General features: G+C 49.8%; 1 protein-coding gene across 16 annotated transcripts in view; it reads left to right on the top strand.

Moving 5' to 3' along the window:
* MROH1 (maestro heat like repeat family member 1) overlaps positions 1-17931 on the top strand; it is a 65015-nt gene that overhangs the window by 23078 nt on the left and 24006 nt on the right. For 15 of the 16 annotated variants that reach the window (XM_045561221.1, XM_045561220.1, XM_045561218.1 and 12 more), the window contains 7 exons: positions 79-230; positions 811-951; positions 1379-1471; positions 6444-6522; positions 7803-7916; positions 11260-11333; positions 13229-13351. In XM_045561221.1, coding sequence (XP_045417177.1) covers positions 79-230; positions 811-951; positions 1379-1471; positions 6444-6522; positions 7803-7916; positions 11260-11333; positions 13229-13351 — 776 coding nt within the window. The remainder of the gene's footprint in view (positions 1-78; positions 231-810; positions 952-1378; positions 1472-6443; positions 6523-7802; positions 7917-11259; positions 11334-13228; positions 13352-17931) is intronic. The other variant, XM_045561226.1, reaches the window with a different exon arrangement.

Raw genomic sequence — 17931 nt, 5'->3', positions numbered from 1 at the left:
GCTGTAGTGGGATTTCTAGAAGGCACAATGCAGACCCAGGGGTGTTGGGAAGCCACTCACCACTGGGGTTCGTTACAGCCCTGCAGCACTTCAGTGAGAGCACCCTGGAGTATCTGGCCAACCTGGACCAAGCCCCAGACCCCACAGTCAGGAAGGACACCTTTGCCACCGACATCTTCAGCGCCTATGACATTCTTTTCTACCACTGGCTGCAGAGTCGAGAACCCAGGGTATGTCCCTATAGCCTTGCCCATCTGGGCCTGGGATGGCTGCCACTATGAGGGCCTCTGCTCTGCTGCTCTGTGGGTTTTGGCTGGGGGTTGCCATAGGGTGGGCAGGGGGCCAAGGCATCTGTCCACCTGCTGCCAGGGTGCTCCAGCCCTCGAGTTCCCTGCCCACAGTTGGTGCTCCGGAGGTGGGTGGGTTGCGTGGGGAGCAGAGATGCCCTGGGCAGAGCCTCACCTGTGGGTCCCACAACTGTAACTGGTGCCAGCCTGCTCTGGACCTCATCCTGTTCTCCTTGGGCACATGTGCCCCTGTGGCCTTGTCATTGTGGATCTCCACCCGGCTCCTACCCTCTGCCTGCCCTGAGGCCCCTGCTGCCTGGGGTGGCACTGAGTGTGTCCTACACGGTGCTTCAGCCTGGCTGCCATCCAGTTGTCCACGATCACTCCACCGCTGCACTCTGAACTGTGGCTGCCGGGCCCACTTCCCAGCCCTTTAGGACCCACTGGTAACCTGGGGTTCCCTCACGCCTGCCCAGGCACTTAGTGAAGGGCTCTGTGTGGCTGATGCCCCATCTCTCTGCAGCTCCGGCTCGCTGTTGTGGAGGCTCTGGGGCCCATGAGCCTCCTGCTGCCCAGCGAGAGACTGGAGGAGCAGCTCCCCAAGCTCCTCCCCGGGGTCCTCGCTCTCTATAAGAAGCATGCGGAGACCTTCTACGTGTCCAAGGTGTCTGCAGGCGGGGCAGGTCTACCACCCAACCCCTCAGGACCCCTTAAATCAGACCCTGGGGCAGGTAGCACTGAGTGGTCTGCTAAGATTCAGTGGTGGGTTTGGGGCCTTCTGCGTGCAGAAAGTCCTCCGTGGGGACCAGCTCAGCGTTTTCCCACCACTCTACCCTGGGTAGGTACCCAGGGAGCCTGGACCTCTGGGCCAGCTGCACCTGTAACCTAGGAAGCCCCTTTCCTGAGCCCCTTCCTAGGAAGCTCCAGATTCTAGAGAGTGGAGGTCAGGCTTCCTCGTTTGAGCCCCGAGGTAGGGTCTGTTCCCTCCTGACTTCTTCCTGCAGCCTGGACTGGGAGGCTCTGGTTGGCCCCACAGTCAGTCTGGGAGCTGCAGGGGGGACTGATGGCCCTCTTCTCCCTGCCCCAAGCAGAGCCTGGGCCAGATCCTTGAGGCGGCTGTGAGCGTGGGCAGCCGCACGCTGGAGGTCCAGCTGGACGCTCTCCTGGCCGCTCTGCACACTCAGGTAGGCCGTGGGGACACTGGGGGACAGGCAAAGGATGCTGGGGCAGAGGTGGGTCCTGGTGCTACGGGCTGGACTCTTCAGTGTGAAGTTGCCTGAGGAAGGGTGTGGGAAGTAGGAGTTGGGGCATCGGCCATCTGGGGCTGAAAGGGGCGTTCCCGAAGTACTCTGTGGGTGCGGTTCCATGACCCTGTTCTTGCCCTGCCCCAGCAGTGGCACATGCAGATGACATAGGAGTCCCCAGGATGGAGGTGGCAGGAATGGGCAGCCAGCAGGGCAGCAGAGCATGGACCCAAGGCCTAGCCCGGGTTGTCTTGGAGAAAGCTCAGTGCAGCCTGGGGACCTGGTGAGGGCAGGGGTCTTGGAGACTGCTGGAGGACGATCAGCTGGGCATCCCCGGGGTCAGATGGAGGCCTGAGGACAACTGGTAGAGCAGCGTGGGGCACCGTGACTTGGCAGTGGGGACATGTGTCCTGGAGACTGAGTGGAGAGCAGAGGGCAGGAAACTGGAGAGAGCAACCAGTGGCCTCCAGGGAGACTTTGTGGAGGAGGAGCGGAGCGGGGGCTGGAGTCTGCCACTCAGCTCCGTCCCTCCAAGAGCCCCTCCCGTACCTGCAGTCCCCACACCCGCCAGCTGGGACAGTCCTGGCTCCAAGAACACATCTTGGTCCCAGAAAGGGGAAGGGCAGAGGGCAATAACAGAGGTATTAAAAAGAATATAAATATTGTGAACAGCAATATGGTAACAAACTTTTAAACTGTGTGAAATGATTCAATTCCTAGAAAAATTTAAAATGTCAAAATTGATAGAAATGGAGAACTTGAATAAGAATAAACCAATATAGAAATGGAAATAATATTCCAAGACCTACCTACCTTAAAACAAACCCAGGACCCAAATGGTGGGGTTTTTTTTGTTTGTTTGTTTTGATTTGGTTTGTTTTTTTTCTTCTTTTTGAGACGGGGTCTTGCTCTATCACCCAGGCTGGAGTGCAGTGGTGTCATCATAGCTCTCACTGCAACCTCACACTACTGGGCTCAAGTAATCCTCCTGCCTTAGCCTCCCAGAGTGCTGGGATTACAGGCATGAGCCACCTTGCTGGGCAAACCCAGATGGTTTTAAGATTGAGTTCCACTAAACATTTGAGGAGTAATTAATTCCTGTCTTATAGAAGTTGATTTGGAAATGGGAAAAATGTCCTGAGCAGTTGTTTCGGGAGAATCCCCAGACAATATAGAAAAACCATCCCCAAACTGAGAGGGAACTGAGAGACCAAAGAATGATCCAACAAGTCCAGCTTGATGAGTTAGATGAGTTTATTAGAGGTTACTTACCAGGGCGCTTGCTCCTGGGCAGTACAGGAATTTTTTCCACAGGAGCTTCTTGTGTGCAAAATCTGCCTACCCTGTGGTGTTGCCTTAAGTCCCTTCCCAGAGAGTGATGCAAAGTTTTTACATTGTATCTTCACTTGTTCACAGTGACACACATCACGCAGGTGCAGTACTGTCATCATAGGCTGTCATGTAAACCATGTTTTTTGTTTGTTTTTGTTTTTGTTTTTGTTTTTGTTTTGTTTGAGACAGAGTCTCACTCTGTTGCCCAGGCTAGAGTGCCGTGGTGTCAGCCTCGCTCACAGCAACCTCAAACTCCTGGGCTCAAGCAATCCTCCTGCCTCAGCCTCCCGAGTAGCTGGGACTACTGGCATGGGCCGCCATGCCTGGCTAATTTTTTCTATATGTATTTTTAGTTGTCCATGTAATTTCTTTCTTTTTTTAGTAGAGACAGGGTCTTGCTCTTGCTCAGGCTGGTCTTAAACTCCTGAGCTCAAACGATCTACCTGACTCAGCCTCCCATGTTTTTGTTTTGTTTTGAGACATGGTCTTGCTCTGTCACCCAGGCTAGAGTGCAGTGGCGTCATCATAGCTCACTGCAGCCTCAAATTCGTGGCCTTAAGCAATCCTCCTGCCTCAGCCTCCCAGAGTGCTAGGACTACAGGCGTGAGCCTCTGCATCTGGCAACCCCATGTTATGTTAATGACAGTACAATTCTCCACTAGGCTGAGACTTGAACATTACAGTTAGCAGAAGGGCACTCATTGTAGCATAGCCAAAGCAGCACTAAAGCAGTCAAGGCTGGTCTGAGCCAGCCACCTCAGGGCAAGAGAAGTGCTGGGCACCTTTCCTGGGCCCAGTAGTTATTTTCGTACTGGTCTACTTCATAACAGTTCTGCTGAACACTCCAGGCTAGCACAGTGTTTCTGTTATGTGGTAGGGAACCTGCATTTTTCCCTTAGCTGCCTAATCCATTCTGTGAGGCTAGCCTTGATTACAAATCCAAATCAGAACCATATAAGAAAAATGTAGATATATAATTATAAGTATAGAAATGAGGATTTTATAAGGTCACAGCTAACTAAATCCAACACTGTACTTTTCAAAACACTTTATAAAGTAGGGCTTAGCCCTGAATGCTAGGCCTGCAGTAATAGACTAAAGAAAAATACTGTCTGAGTTCAGTCGATGGAGAAAAAGCTTTTGATGATATTTTTTCTATTTAAAACTCTTAGCAAGTGGGATTGGAATGGAACTCCCTTAACTTAATAAAGTTTATATACCTGAACTCTTAGCCTGCATCACAACTGATGGGAAATGTTAGGCACATTCCCTGTGAGGTCAAGATAGCAAGGGTCTCTGCCCTTACTGTAGGTGGGGTCCTGTGCTCCGTCATTGACAAAGGAAATGAGAAGTTCGAGGCTTGGCAGAGCAAACCCATCATTCATCGTCACCCAGCCGCCACTCTTCCCAGACAAACTATTAGCGATAGTAAGAAGCCTGTGATCCCAGCTACTCGGGAGGCTGAGGCAGGAGGATCACTTGAGCCCAGGAGTGTGGAGGCTGCAGTAAGCTGTGATGACACCACTGCCCTCTAACCTAGGTGACAGGGCCAGACCTTGTCTCAAAACACACACACAAACAAACAAAGCCTGTAAGTTCAGCAAGGGAGCCAGTTACAAAACCAACCTGTAAAAATCAATAGCATTTTTCTACACCAGTAGTTACCAACTAGAAGCTATAAAAATATGTGGTGTACAATGGCAACAGAAACTTACAATGAAGAGTCTGGGAATTAAGCTGAGAATGCCCAAGACCTCTATGGAGAAAAAGTTCACAATTCTGAAAACATAACAGGGAGGGGAAAATGAGAGATGTAGCCCAGTGTCACCTGCTTAATGTAAAGATGCACAGAACAGCACATGCACAAACCTTGAGACAGACTATCCAGGGGAGGGGATGGGAGTGGGGAAAGGGTTTAAAAGGGAAATGTAAATATACAAAAGCTGAAAAGGTAGAAAAAACCTGTTATTTGAGCCGTCCGTTCATGCCTTTTGTGTTTCTGTTGCATTTTAGGTTTTTCATCTTGATTTGTGGCAGTTCTTTACAGCCTTGAGTTATATACTTATAAATACTTATTCCCACCTTGTCCTTTATGTCTTGGCTGGTTTTTTGCCATGCAGAATTGTTTAATTTTTACATTATCATTTATCTTTTATAATTCCGGTTTTGTTATACATAGAAAAGCCAGTCTAGTTCGGTGATTATTTTTCAAATGCTCCTCATTTCCCCTATACTTTTATTATTTAATCCATCTGGAATTTATTTTAGGGAAGGAATGAGTGAGAATCCAACTTACCTTTCTTCCAGATGAATACCCATTTGCATTAGTTAGCTCTTGCTGTGTAACCAGTTATCACAAAACTTACCACCTTAGGCAGCAATCTATTATCTCACAGTCCCAGTGGGTCCAGAATCTGGGAGCAGCTTGGCTGGGCGGCTCTGGCTCAGGGTCCCGTGAATCTGCAGTCATGGTGTCCGCCAGGGCCGTGTCATCTGCAGGCTCGACTGGGGCTGGAGGATCTACTTCCAAAGGTGGTTCATTCATGTGGCAGGTGGCTTCAATTCCTGCCACATGGACTCTCCACAGGGCTGCTTGAGTGTCCTCATGACATGGCAGCTGGCTTCCTGTAGAGCCAGTGGTCTGACGGAATAGGCAGGAAGCTGCAGCATCTTTTATAATCAGATTTGGTCTTTACAGTTGAAATGACAAGGAGCTACCTGGGAACCTAGAGCAGAGCCCTGATCCAGCACCTCCACCTCACGCTGCTTCCCGACAGTTCTCTGAGAACTGGCAGAGTCCAGGTTGGGGTGGAGCCCTGCTGTTCTGGGGCCTTTGCTTGGTGCTGTGGTTACTTCTGGCTCATGAAATGGTCTCTACTAAAGAGTTGCTTTAGAACCCTTTGTGCAAAGGCCCTACTAGTGTCTTTTGCTGTGACACTGAGGTGAGTGGGTACCTGGGATGTCACACCTGGAACTCACCTGCAAGGTACCATGGAGCCCAGAGACACATCTGCCAATAGCCTTAGTTTTTACTTTACATTTTACCAATACAACTTAAAAAAAGCTGTTGAGTAAATGAACTCTAGATGTTTTGGTTTTCAGTGCTTTATATGTTCTAGAGATTAGTGGTTTCCAGCCTGTGACCTGGGCATGGGTGTCCAGGGGCGTGGGAGATGGTCTCCCTCCTAGTACAGAAGTGTTTCTGGATGCTGCCAGGAAGGGTGGAGTACGGAAGGAGCTAGGCTTCTGCCTTGAGACTTGAGGGCAAGCTGTGTGTGTCTGTCTGTTGCTGTCTCTCTCCTCCAACTCCAAGGGGATAGGGCTGGTCGCTGAAGCACCTCTGATTATGCGGGGTGAGCACATCCTGTGGCCTGGGCCTGGCCATCCCCACTCCTGGGTGAGAACAGGCCAGAGAGCGCCCTGTACCTAAGCTGTGGACGTGGAGGCACCGCCTGGAGCTCTCTGCCCAGCTGCTCAGGCCTAGCATCTTTAGAGGGCACACGTCCTTCCTTCCAGCCCAGCTGGGTCCCAAGGTGACAGCACTGTCCCCGTAACATCTGTCCTCTGTTCCCTTGAGCAGATTTGCGTGCCTGTGGAGTCCTCGAGCCCCCTGGTGATAAGCAATCAGAAGGAGGTGCTGCGCTGCTTCACCGTGCTGGGTGAGTGGCAGCGTCCTCCCACACCCTCAGCCGGCTGCGGTGTGTAGGGGGTGGTGGTGGCTGGGCTGAGGAGCCTCTTTTTCCACCTCTGCCTGGGCCTGCCTATGGCCCAGGAAGTTTCACAGCTGGGGCCTGACTGGTGGCCACAGTCCGGAATCCGTTTTCCAGGCAGGGGCATGTGTGCCTAGCCTACACCCTCGCAGCAGCCTGCTCTTCCGCACCCCTTGGCCTGGCCCAGGCCTGCTGTCTGGCCCCATCAGCATGTGCCTGTGGGCCCTAATCACCAGTCTGGTGTTGTGTGACCCTGCCTGGAGGGGCCATGTGCCCTGTCACTGCCCTGCTAGTGTGCCTGGACCATCGCGGCCTGGTTTGCCAGCCCTATCCCTACACCATGCACGGGCCATGCTTGGTAGTCCTCAAGGGCAGGAGGATGGAGTGAGGGACCCTGCCTGCACCCAGGGCTGTCATGCTGCTCGGGGCCAGCAGCATCAGCATCCATCCGGAGCTGGTCAGAAGTGCAGAACCTCGGGCCCTCGCTAGACCAGCATCAGCATTGGCCTTTACAGGAGACCCTCAGGAGTGGAGGCCCCGGTTCCCAGGAGGTGCATGGAAGGAGGAGAGGCAGGAGACTGGCCTCAGCTGGGCTGGGGGAGGGGTGTGGTGGGCAGGAGGGCAGCAAGTCTGACATCCAGGCAGAGCAGGTACCCAAGGCCCACCTGCACTGTTGATGATGATGGTTCATGGGATAAAGAACCTGCTGAGGTCATTGCCAGAAGGTTCCTATTGCAGCACTCAGAAGTGAAGGCTGGGTGAAGAGCCCCTTGGGGGACCCTGGAGGTTGGGAGAGGGGTCCAAGTGCTCGATGGCGTGAGCATCTCCCCAACTTTAGACTGTCCTGGAGACAGAAGGGGCAGGAGGGCACAGGGTCCCTATGAATGTGAGAAGCTGGGCTAAGCGGCCCAGATCCAGATTGGCCGAGCGTCTGCATCTCCACTCGCTCCAAGTGATGCTGATCCTCCTGGGCCTCTGCATTAAACTCCCCCTGACCTCCTGCACCCTGCCCAGAAGCCATCAGGGCCCATCTGAGCAATCAGGCAGCTCCAGCTTCTCACCAGTCACACAGCGACTCCTCACTTGCTCCTCCTTTGTGCTGGGAAGTATGTCGACGCTGGGTGCAGGGACAAGCAAAGCAGGCACACTGCCCTGGGGCTGCAGGTGCAGGCCTGGAAAGAGGAGAGGCGGCTCTGGACGGAGCTTGATGGGCTTGTGTCGTTCTACAGCCTGCTGCACACCTGGCCGCCTGCTGGCCTTCCTGCTGCCTAGGCTGGACTCCAGCAACGAGAGGCTTCGTGTGGGCACCCTGCAGGTCCTAAGACATGTCATCAACTCTGCTGGTGAGTGCCCTCCATGCCTGCCATGCCGGAGCAGGGCCTGGGAAAGGCAGACATTATCTTTTAGGTGAAAAGTAGCATCCTGCTTTGAATTCTTTTAAATATTTTCCCAACTTTCTATTTCACAAAAATTCCAAACTTTTTTTAGAATTATTCAAAAATGAGTGTGTATTCCTGGGGTACAGGTGCAATTCTGCTGCACTGATAAGTTGCATTGTGGTGAAGTCAGGGCCTCAGTGCACCTGTTAGAGCCGGTTTCCCGCGGCCCCGGGAACAGAAAGACAGAGTCACTGAGGCTGCAAAAGGCAAAGGAGTTTTATTGACTAGCTCGAGCTAGGGTCCAAGTCCCAGAGCACCAACGCAGTGGTCTCTGTACGAACCAGGACCCCGCCCTGGGGTAAAAACAAAGCTTTTATACTTTTTTTGCTGGAGTCTGTTGCTAGTTATTTCCGATAAGAGACTCTTTCCCAAGAGATTCCTTCCCCAAGGACATCCGCCCTGCACAGCTGGCCTCTTTATCAGGAAGTTACTTGCGGTGTGTTTTTTTTTCTTTTTTTTTTTTTCTTTTAACTGCATTTGAGCATGGTTTTAGCTCTTTATCGTAACCAAGCAATAAGCAAGCAAGCTTTGTGTACAGAAGCAGAATTTGGCTGTTAGCTAAGAGCAAAAACAAGTCACCATCAAACAAACTAAAATATTGTTTTAGTCCTACTCTACACACCCATCACTGAAGCAACACACATCGTTCCCGCCCAGCACCTCCCACTCCCCCAGTTGCCATTGCCCGTTGTTCCACACTCAGCTTCCGTGTGTGCACATTACAAACTTTCAGAGAAGTTGGAAGAATAGTGCCCATCTACTGTCGCAAGAAGTTGATGGCTGATACCTGCCTTGGGTGGTTGACATCAAACAGCCCATGTGCTGGCACTCCCCAGGTGACCACTCCGCGAGGGTGCTCAGAGCTGCACAGCCCATTGTCACAGGGTATCTGGCAGGTCGTCCCCTCATGTGGGACCTTATCAGGGGCTTGCTATGATTTAGGTTAGTTGTCTGCTAGACTCCTTTGACCGAGAAGAGTCCTTTTTTTTTAGGGGTTGAGGCCAGTTGTTTTGTAGAATTTCCCTCGATTTTCATATGCATGATGATTTCCTCCCAGGTAGATTAAAGGATTCAGTTTTCCTGGTTTTAAGTTTAATTAATTAGTAATAAGCTTGAAAAAAAATAACATCTTTCCCATGTGAGTTTGTGGTTATCAGTGTGGCTCCCTTGTGTCCTGTCACAGAGTTGGTTCCCAATGGCCGTGGGCATATGAGGCCTGCAGCCTGTGTGCTGAGGAGGTGGCTACCTTTTCAGTGGATTGTAAAGCAAACAAAGAATATGTGACAGAGACCACATGTAGCCCACAATGCCTACTGTGCATATGTATTTTTTAAATTTATGAGCAATTATCACAAAGATGCCTAAAATATTTTCTAACTGGCCCTTTATGGAACAAATGTGCTGACCCCTGTCCTGTGAGATTCACTGTCCATCAGATGCTGGGCATCCCCAGTGCTCTCCTGGGTGCTGCTGATGTTTGCTCCCCTGCCTTGCTGGGAACTGCTCCGGGCTTGGCTGCCTGTGCCCCACTGGTTCCCCATCCTGGAGTGACTTGGCAGTTTGCTGTCACGAACAAGCTGCTCAGGGTGTGTGTCCAGCTCTTCAGGTGCAGGCGATCCTCACCTGGAAGGGACTTGTGAGGCCTCAGGCGTGTATATCCTCAGCTTTCTTATTCACGTGAGAGGGAATTGTGGGCCTTGGGCATATCCTCAGCTTTCTTAGATGATGCTGGGCTGTGTTCCAAAGTCCTGTGGAGCTGTTCCATGTGCTGGCGCTCATGTGGCTTTACACCAGACCTCTTTGTCTGTGCCCAGCCGGCAGCTGCCCTGGGTCTTCCTGACTGGGGTGGGGTCTGGTGGCATCGCATGGTGTGGGTGGTTGGGATGGGTTTGCATCTCTCACTCGTCTCTCCGTTGGTCTCTGTTTCTTACTGACCTATTGGAATTCCTGAGCCCTTTGCTGTGTTTACCTGTGGCCATTTTTTCAGTTCTCTGTGCTGTTGTGATTAACAGAAGTTCTGGACTTCACGGTAGGCCTCAGGCATCTTTTCCTCCCATCTTTCTTTTTGTCCTCTATACTTCCCAATTCTTTTTTTTTTTTTTTTTTTTTTGAGACAGTCTCACTCTGTTGCCCAGGCTAGAGTGAGTGCCGTGGTGTCAGCCTAGCTCACAGCAGCCTCAAACTCCTGGGCTCAAGTGATCCTCCTGCCTCAGCCTCCCAAGTAGCTGGGACTACAGGCATGCGCTACTATGCCCAGCTAATTTTTTTTTTCTCTATATATGTTTAGTTGTCCAGCTGATTTCTTTCTATTTTTAGTAGAGATGGGGTCTCACTCTTGCTCAGGCTGGTCTTGAACTCCTGAGCTCAAACAATCCCCTGCCTCCGCCTCCCAGAGTGCTAGGATTACAAACGTGAGCCACTGAGCCTGGCCCGTACTTCCCAATTCTGAGGTCATGAAGGGCCTTCTACAGTGGTGGCCCCCAACCTTTTTGGCACCTAGTACCTGGGACGGGTCCAGCCACGTGCAGCGTGCCTCAGAGGACACTTCACCATGCTCAGTGTCCTTTGTTTCTATTTTAGTTTAAGGCAAGGTCTTCCTCTTTCACCCTGGCTGGAGTGCAGTGGCGTCATCATTGCTCACTGTAGCCTCAAATTCCTGGGCTCAAGTGATCCTCCTGCCTCAGCCTCCCATGTTGGTTTTATTTTTATTAATCTCACAACCACTTCTTGAGAGCCACTTTTTATCCCCATTTAAGTGTCAGGAGATGAAGGTTATGTTGCTGGTTCTCAAAGGAGACCACCGGGAATGTGTGAGAAGTGCATGCTTGAGTCCCCACAGGACCTGTTGAGTCAGAACCTGTGGCAGGGAGCAAGGGAGGACGAGCCTTCTGGTGGCTCTGATGCCTTTGTGTTTGAGAGCCACTGAAGGAACCTCCCCAGCATTGCGAACCTAGGTCTCTCTGACTCAGACTCATTCATTTACCTACTGCCCTTTCTTTTCTTTTTTTTCCCTCCCCTCCCCCATGCCCTGTTAGCTTTTTAATAAGGTAAAATAGTGTTATTTGGGGAAAAAAGATTTTTTGTCCTGGAGGGAAGTAGGCGTGCTTTTGCTCACGCCCTCCCCTGCTCCCAGGCAGGGCCACAGAAAGGCTGGGCCCTGGCACATGGCCTTGTGCTGCAGGTGGGGGATGGGATGCTGGGCCTGGTCTTGGTGGGGAGGCTGAGTTCTTTTGTTCATTTCTTGCAGCTGCTCAAATGGAAGTTCAGAAGCCTTTTATTCTCTCTTCCATGAGGCTTCCTCTTCTGGACCCCAGCAGCAAGGTGAGCCCACGCTCTGGCACGAGCAGCTTCAGGGAATGGGGCCAGGCCCCGGAGCAGACACACACATGTCCTTCAGTGTGTGCTGCTGGCACTCTCCCATGGCTGCTCTTGGTGTACTGGCGTGGCATGAAGTAGGGGAACAGTCCCCAAGACCACCCTCACTTCTAGCACCGTCACAAGTCCAGGGGGTTCCCTAAAACCATGGTCAGGTTCAAAAATTCACTAGAAGGACTCCCAGGACCCGCCTTGAGTTTTACGCTCATGGCTACAGCTGATTACAGGGGAAAGATGCCGCATAGAATCAGCCCAGGTCAGGGGTGCGTGGGGCAGAGTCCAGGAGGGTCCAAATGCCGAGCTTCCAGGTATCCTCCCCCACCGCGGGGTTACTTCCCCTGGCCAGGCTGTGCGCCGAAACGCACGGCACCTTCGTCTTCCCTGGATTCTGTCCTGTGGATCTGGCTGGCTGCCCACATGGCTGAGGTGTCTCTAGCCTCTCTGGAGGTGGAGCTGATGCCATGTGGCCGAAAGCCCCCACTGAGACCACATGGTTAGACCACCTGTTGTGGCCTGAGGCCCCCAGATAGATAAGGATGTTCTTAACAGGCAGCACATTCCAGGGCGTAGTGATGACCTTCCAGGCTCGAGGGCAGAGCCAGGCCTATCTGTGGGTAAGGTAGATCCTTAACTGCGCCAGGTTAGACAGGGACTGCAGTCTTGGACAAGACCTGGTTTCTACAGGGGCAACACGGACCTCCTGGCCCTCTCTGGGGACCATGCCAACCTTTGTGCTGGTCCTGGGACTCCTCTTTGGGACCTTGTGTGAGAGTTTTATTGTGTTTCTTCAGAAGCTACTGAAATGGACCCCAAGTCACATCTGTTGCAGGGTCCCCTCTACACAGCCCACAAACCCCTCTTCTTATTCAGGGCTGTTCTCCCAGACACACTCTGACAGAGTCTTCAGGCTCCTCACAGGGGCCCAAGCTGTGTGACACCTGCCACGTCAGATAGCCAATGTACTCTGCCTGGGCAGACAGCTGCCAGCCTGCTCGCTCCTCCAGACCTACCTGTTCCTCCAGTAGCCATGCGAGACACACGTGTGTTGTCGGGAAGGACACGAGGAGGGAGGGGTTTGAGGAGTGATGTTTGGCCTGAGGTCTGAAGAGGCAGAGGCATTATTGCAATGCAGGGGAGAAGGTTCCCGAGGGAGAGGCAGCACGCAAGAAGGCCTGGGGCAGGGGCCTGCATCTGTGCAGGGGAAGGAGTAGCTGTTTTCAGTCACATTGGACTGGCCATGCCTTTGAGTCACCAGGCAGAGTTAGCAGGCAAGGCAAGACATGGGCACAGAACTCCCAGGAGTGCTGGGGCAACAGGTGCAGACGCAGGGTCCATCACCTGAAAGGTGAGACAGCTGGGGTGGCAGCACTTCCCAAGAAGTGTGTGGGTATTGCACAGGAGGAGCTGGCTGGGAGGAGTGGCAGCTGGTGTCAGGGAGGCTGGGCACAGGGGGCTTTTCAGCGGGGCCTTCAACAGAGCTGCCCTGTGGAGTTGGGGTGAAGCTTGATGGAAGTGGATGGAGGGAGGAAATTAGTGAGACGAAGAGACTTCTGGGGGCTGGGCAGTGGGGGTGGGGGAGGTATGACGGGCAGGAGGAAAAGAGGCCCCTGCAGACCTGAGCACGTCCACAAGGGCTGCTGTCAGGGAAGCTAGAGAAGCCCCCATGAAGCTGAGGGACTGAGAAGGCAGGCACAGGTACAGGTGCAGGTGTGGGTGCGAGTACAGGCACGGGTTCAGGCAGAGGTGTGGGTGGGGTAGGAGTCAAGTTCCTGTCTGCTGGCTGGACTGGTGTGGTGGCCTCTGTCTGCAGCCCCTTCTTGACCTCTCATTGGTTTTGGCAGGTGAAGCAGGCTGTGGTGCAGGTGATCAGTGCCATGGCCCACCATGGCTACCTAGAGCAGCCTGGAGGCGAGGTGATGATCGAGTACCTGGTGCAGCAGTGTGCGCTGCCTCCCGAGCCGCAGGTAAGGGGCCACTGCCTCGCCCAGCTCTGGGCCACGTTGCCAGGGCCTCCATCAGGCATGGGTCATGAGGAGCTGCTGGCCTGGCACAAGGTAGATGTGTGGGCCTGGGTCTGTACACTGACCCTCTGAGTCAGGGTCTCTGCGCTGCACCCATCCACTGGGCAGCTCTGAGGACTCAGAACACAGGCAGAAGATAGAGACTTTGCTCTCTTTGGGGCTTTTTTATTTAAAAAGCTACTGAACAAATGCCAATTGCTTCTTGAAGGAGAGCAAGGTAGAAAATAGCAAGAATAAACCACAAGGAGCAAGTACAGGTATAGGTGCAGGTGCAGGTGCCTGCTTGGTGAGTGCATTGGTGCTTGGGCCCCTCTGGCCCCAGGCCTGGTTTCTTCAAGTCAGTGGAGCCAGCCTATCCATGGAGGTCCACTCTGAGCAGAGACGTGGTCTCCTTCTTGTACCACTGTGGTGCTCTCTGTGCCTGCCAAGTGGCACATCTGTATTGGTTTTGCAATAGTGGAGTTCAGGGACAGTGGGTGTGGGTGTGCTGTGACTGTGCACCTGCCGGGAGTGTGGGCCCCCAGTGAGGAGGTGCTCACTGCCCCCACTGTGGCCTCGGGAGGTCCACTTACCAGTCTGACTCCTCACGGTAGCGTCATGGGTCATTAGACACGAACTGGAGAGAGCTAGTACGCCTGTTTTAGTCTATTAGTCCCAAACCTTTTGGGATTTGAAGATCTCTTTTAGTGTTAAAATTGAAAGCAGGGTCTCAGGTATTTGTACACCCATGTTCGTAACAACATTATTCACAATAGCCAAAAGGTGGAAGCAACTCACATGTCCATGGAGCGGGTGAATGGATAAACAAAATGTGGTGAATGTTATTTAGCCTTAAAAAGGAAGGAAATTGACACACGCTGCAACATGGACGGTCCTAGAGGATGTTGTGCTGAGTTAAATAAGCCAGTCACAGAAAGACAGATACGGTGTGATCCTACTTAGGTGAAGCACTTGAAGTGGTGAGATTCAGGGAGACAGAAAACAGCATAGTGGTTTCCAGGGCTAGGGGAGGAGGGGTGGGGAATGTGTTTAATGGGGACAGAGTTTCTGTTTGGGAACATGGAATAGTTCTGGAGATGGACGGTGGTGATGGTTGCACAACACTATGAACGCGCTCAGTGCCACCAGACTGTACATTTAAAAATGGTTAAAATGGTAAGTTATATGTTATGTTTATTTTGTCACGATTAAAAATTTAAAAAAGCCAAGTTCCTTTTAAAGACCAAGGCTATAGTGTAACTCTCCCCTGCACATCATCTTGTCCTTCCATGTGAGGGCCAGTGCCACCTGTCCCGATCACTTGTAGCTTTGTGGTAAACTTTGAAATTGGGAAGCGTGAGTCCTCCAACTTTGTTCTTTTCAAAATTGTTTTGGCCGTTCTGAGTCTGTTGAACTCCCATCTGAATTTATTTTAGGATCAGTTTGTCATTTTCTGCAAAGAAGTAAACTGGAATTGTAATGGGGATTACATTAAATCTATGTATCTATTTGAGGAGTGTTTTCCATCTTAACAGCATTATGTCTTTGGATCTATGAACGTGAGATGTATTTCTGTTTATTCAGGTCTTTAATTTCTTTTAACACTCTTTTGTAGTTTTCAGAATATAAGTTTTGTACTTCTTTTGTTAAATTTATTCTTAACTATTTTTTTTGATGCTATTGTAAGTGGAATTATTTTCTTAATTTCATTTTCAGTATGTTCACTGCTACTGTGTAGAAATACAATTGTTCTTTCATACTGATCTTGTAGACTGCAACCTTGCTGAACTTGCTTATTAGTTATAATAGTTTTTTAGTGGATTCCTTAAGATTTTCTATAAACATGAAGTCATCTGCAAATAGTTTTATTTTTTTCCAAGCTGGATGCCCTTATTTAGTTTTCTTGGCTACTTGCCCTGGCAAGAACCTCTAGCACAGTGTTGAATGAAAGTGGTGAGAGCAGACACCCTCACCTGGTCCTTTCTGGGTGTGAGAGCAGCCAGTCTTTACTATGAAGCATGATGCTTGCCCCAGGCCCTTCATTAGGTTGAGGACATTCCCTTCTGTCCCCACTTTGTTAAATATTTTTGTCATGAAGGGGTACTAAATTTTATCACATGCTTTTTTCTGTATCTGTTAAGATGAACACATGGTTTTTGTTCTTTATTCTAGCAGTAATGGTGGATTTCATGAGATGATTTTCAAATGTTAAACCAACCTTGCATTCCTAGGATAAATCCCACTTGGCCATGGTGTATAATCATTTTTATATATCGTTGAATTCAGTTTGCTAGTATTTTGTTAAGGATTTTCGTATCTACATTTACAAGAGATATTAGTCTGTAGTTTTCTTTTTTGTGTGTGTAGTTTTCTTGTTATGTCTTTGTTATTTACATATTTTGGGGTTTTTTTTGTTTTTTTTTTTTTGTTTGTTTTTTGAGACAGAGTCTCACTCTGTTGCCCAGGCTAGAGTGAGTGCCGTGGCATCAGCCTAGCTCACAGCAACCTCAAACTCCTGGACTCAAGCAATCCTTCTGCCTCAGCCTCCCGAGTAGCTGGGACTACAGGCATGTGCCACCATGCCTGGCTAATTTTTTCTATATATATTTTTAGCTGTCCATATAATTTCTTTCTATTTTTAGTAGAGATGGGGTCTCGCTCATGCTCAGGCTGTATTATTTACATATTTTGTATACACACATGTGCATGCATGTACATTTTTTTTTTTTTTTTTTTTTTGAGACAGAGTCTCACTTTGTTGCCCAGGCTAAAGTGAGTGCCGTGGCGTCAGCCTAGCTCACAGCAACCTCACACTCCTGGGCTTAAGCGATCCTCTTGCCTCAGCCTCCCGAGTAGCTGGCACTACAGGCATGTGCCACCATGCCTGGCTAATTTTTTTTTTTTTTTTGCTATATATATTTTTAGTTGGCCAGATAATTTCTTTCTATTTTTAGTAGAGACGGGGTCTCACTCAGGCTGGTCTCGAACTCCTGACCTCGAGCGATCCACCCACCTCGGCCTCCCAGAGTGCTAGGATTACAGGCGTGAGCCACCGCGCCCGGCCTGCATGTACATTTTTTAACTCATCTGAGAAAATATTAGAGACTTAATGTCTGTTTATCCCTAAATACTAAATACCTTGGTGTTTATTTCTGAACAATAAGGACATTGTTCTTCCTGACCATAGTACAGTTGTCAAAATCAGGAAATTGAACATTGAGGCCATAATATTACCTGATGCATAATCCATATTGACATTTTATTATTTGTCCCCATTCTGTCTCTTATAGCTGTTTTCAGGTGCAGTTTCCAACAGAGTCAGGCATTATGTGTAGTTATTATGTCTTGTTAGCCTCCTCCCTTTGTGTTTGTTGATTGGACATTATCTGAGAGTTCAGACCAATTATTTTGCTAGATGTTTCTCAGGTGGGCCTTGTGTTTCCTCACAATTTGATTCAGGTGATACAGTTTTGACAGGAGTCTTCTGGAAGCATGTGTGTCCTCTTTAGTGTGTTACATCACAGAGTAGGTTGTCACAACATGGGTCTTGTTAGCTCTGATCACTTGTTTCGGTGAGGTTTCTGAGCTTACAGTTGCTGTCCCTCTTACAATTAATAGTTTGTAGGGAGATTGGGACTAAGTAAATATCTGCTTGCTGATTAAACTTAATCAGCACCAATTGGTTTTAGCATCAGTTGATGGTTTTCTAACTCCATTAATATTTCTACACTTAGTTTTTTAGTCTTCTGTTGTGACAAAGAGCTTTTCCTAGTCTTACATTCATGGGGACTTGTGGCAGCTGGTTGATGGGATGATCTAGACAACATCTCTGTTGGTTCTGGTGCTAAGGCTGCCCCGAGCTTGGCCAGTGACGCTGCCACAAGCTGGCTCCTATATTCCTGGGATGTGGCCCATTGTTCTCAGAGCCTGTCTCCACTTTCTGGCACACGAAGATGTTCCTGGCTCACCTTGCACTGTCCTTGCCTCAAGCTCTATGGACTCTGCTTGGGTGTGTTCTTTTTACCTTTTAGTTCTGGAGAAGTTCTCTCCTTTATTTAACTGTTTCTTGCTATCAGTTTTTCTCTCTCTCTAATTCTGGTCTGTCTGTCATCTAAATGCTAGCAATGTTGCCTTTCCTATCTTTGAGCTTTTTCTTCTTTCATTCTTTTTAAATTTCTTCTTCCTTGAAGTCTTCTTCAGTCTGTTCTTCCAAGTTAGTAATTTCTTCCTTGGTGGTATCTATTTCATTATTATAAGAACTTCCTGAATTCAATTCTTTATTTCAACTGTTACAAGTTTTCACTATTTTTTTCCTTGTACTTGGTTCATATTGTTAATATTTTCCCTTTTCTAGGATATTTTAGGGTTGGCCTGCGTGCCCTAATATTTGTGTGTCTGGTGATTTTGTGTGTGTTCTCAATGTTCATTATCAGCTAGTTTGCAGTTTCTGTTTGGTTTGTTAACCCAAATGGTTCTTTTATGATATTTGAAATACTCTCAATGGATAGATTTTCATGCCTATTATGGATTTGTAATTTTATTGC

This window comes from Lemur catta, chromosome 9, assembly GCF_020740605.2.
Source record: "Lemur catta isolate mLemCat1 chromosome 9, mLemCat1.pri, whole genome shotgun sequence".
In the NCBI taxonomy this organism is placed as follows: Eukaryota; Metazoa; Chordata; class Mammalia; order Primates; family Lemuridae; genus Lemur; species Lemur catta.
The sequence above is the reverse complement of the archived record's forward strand: the minus strand, read 5'-3'. Positions and strand labels throughout refer to the sequence as shown.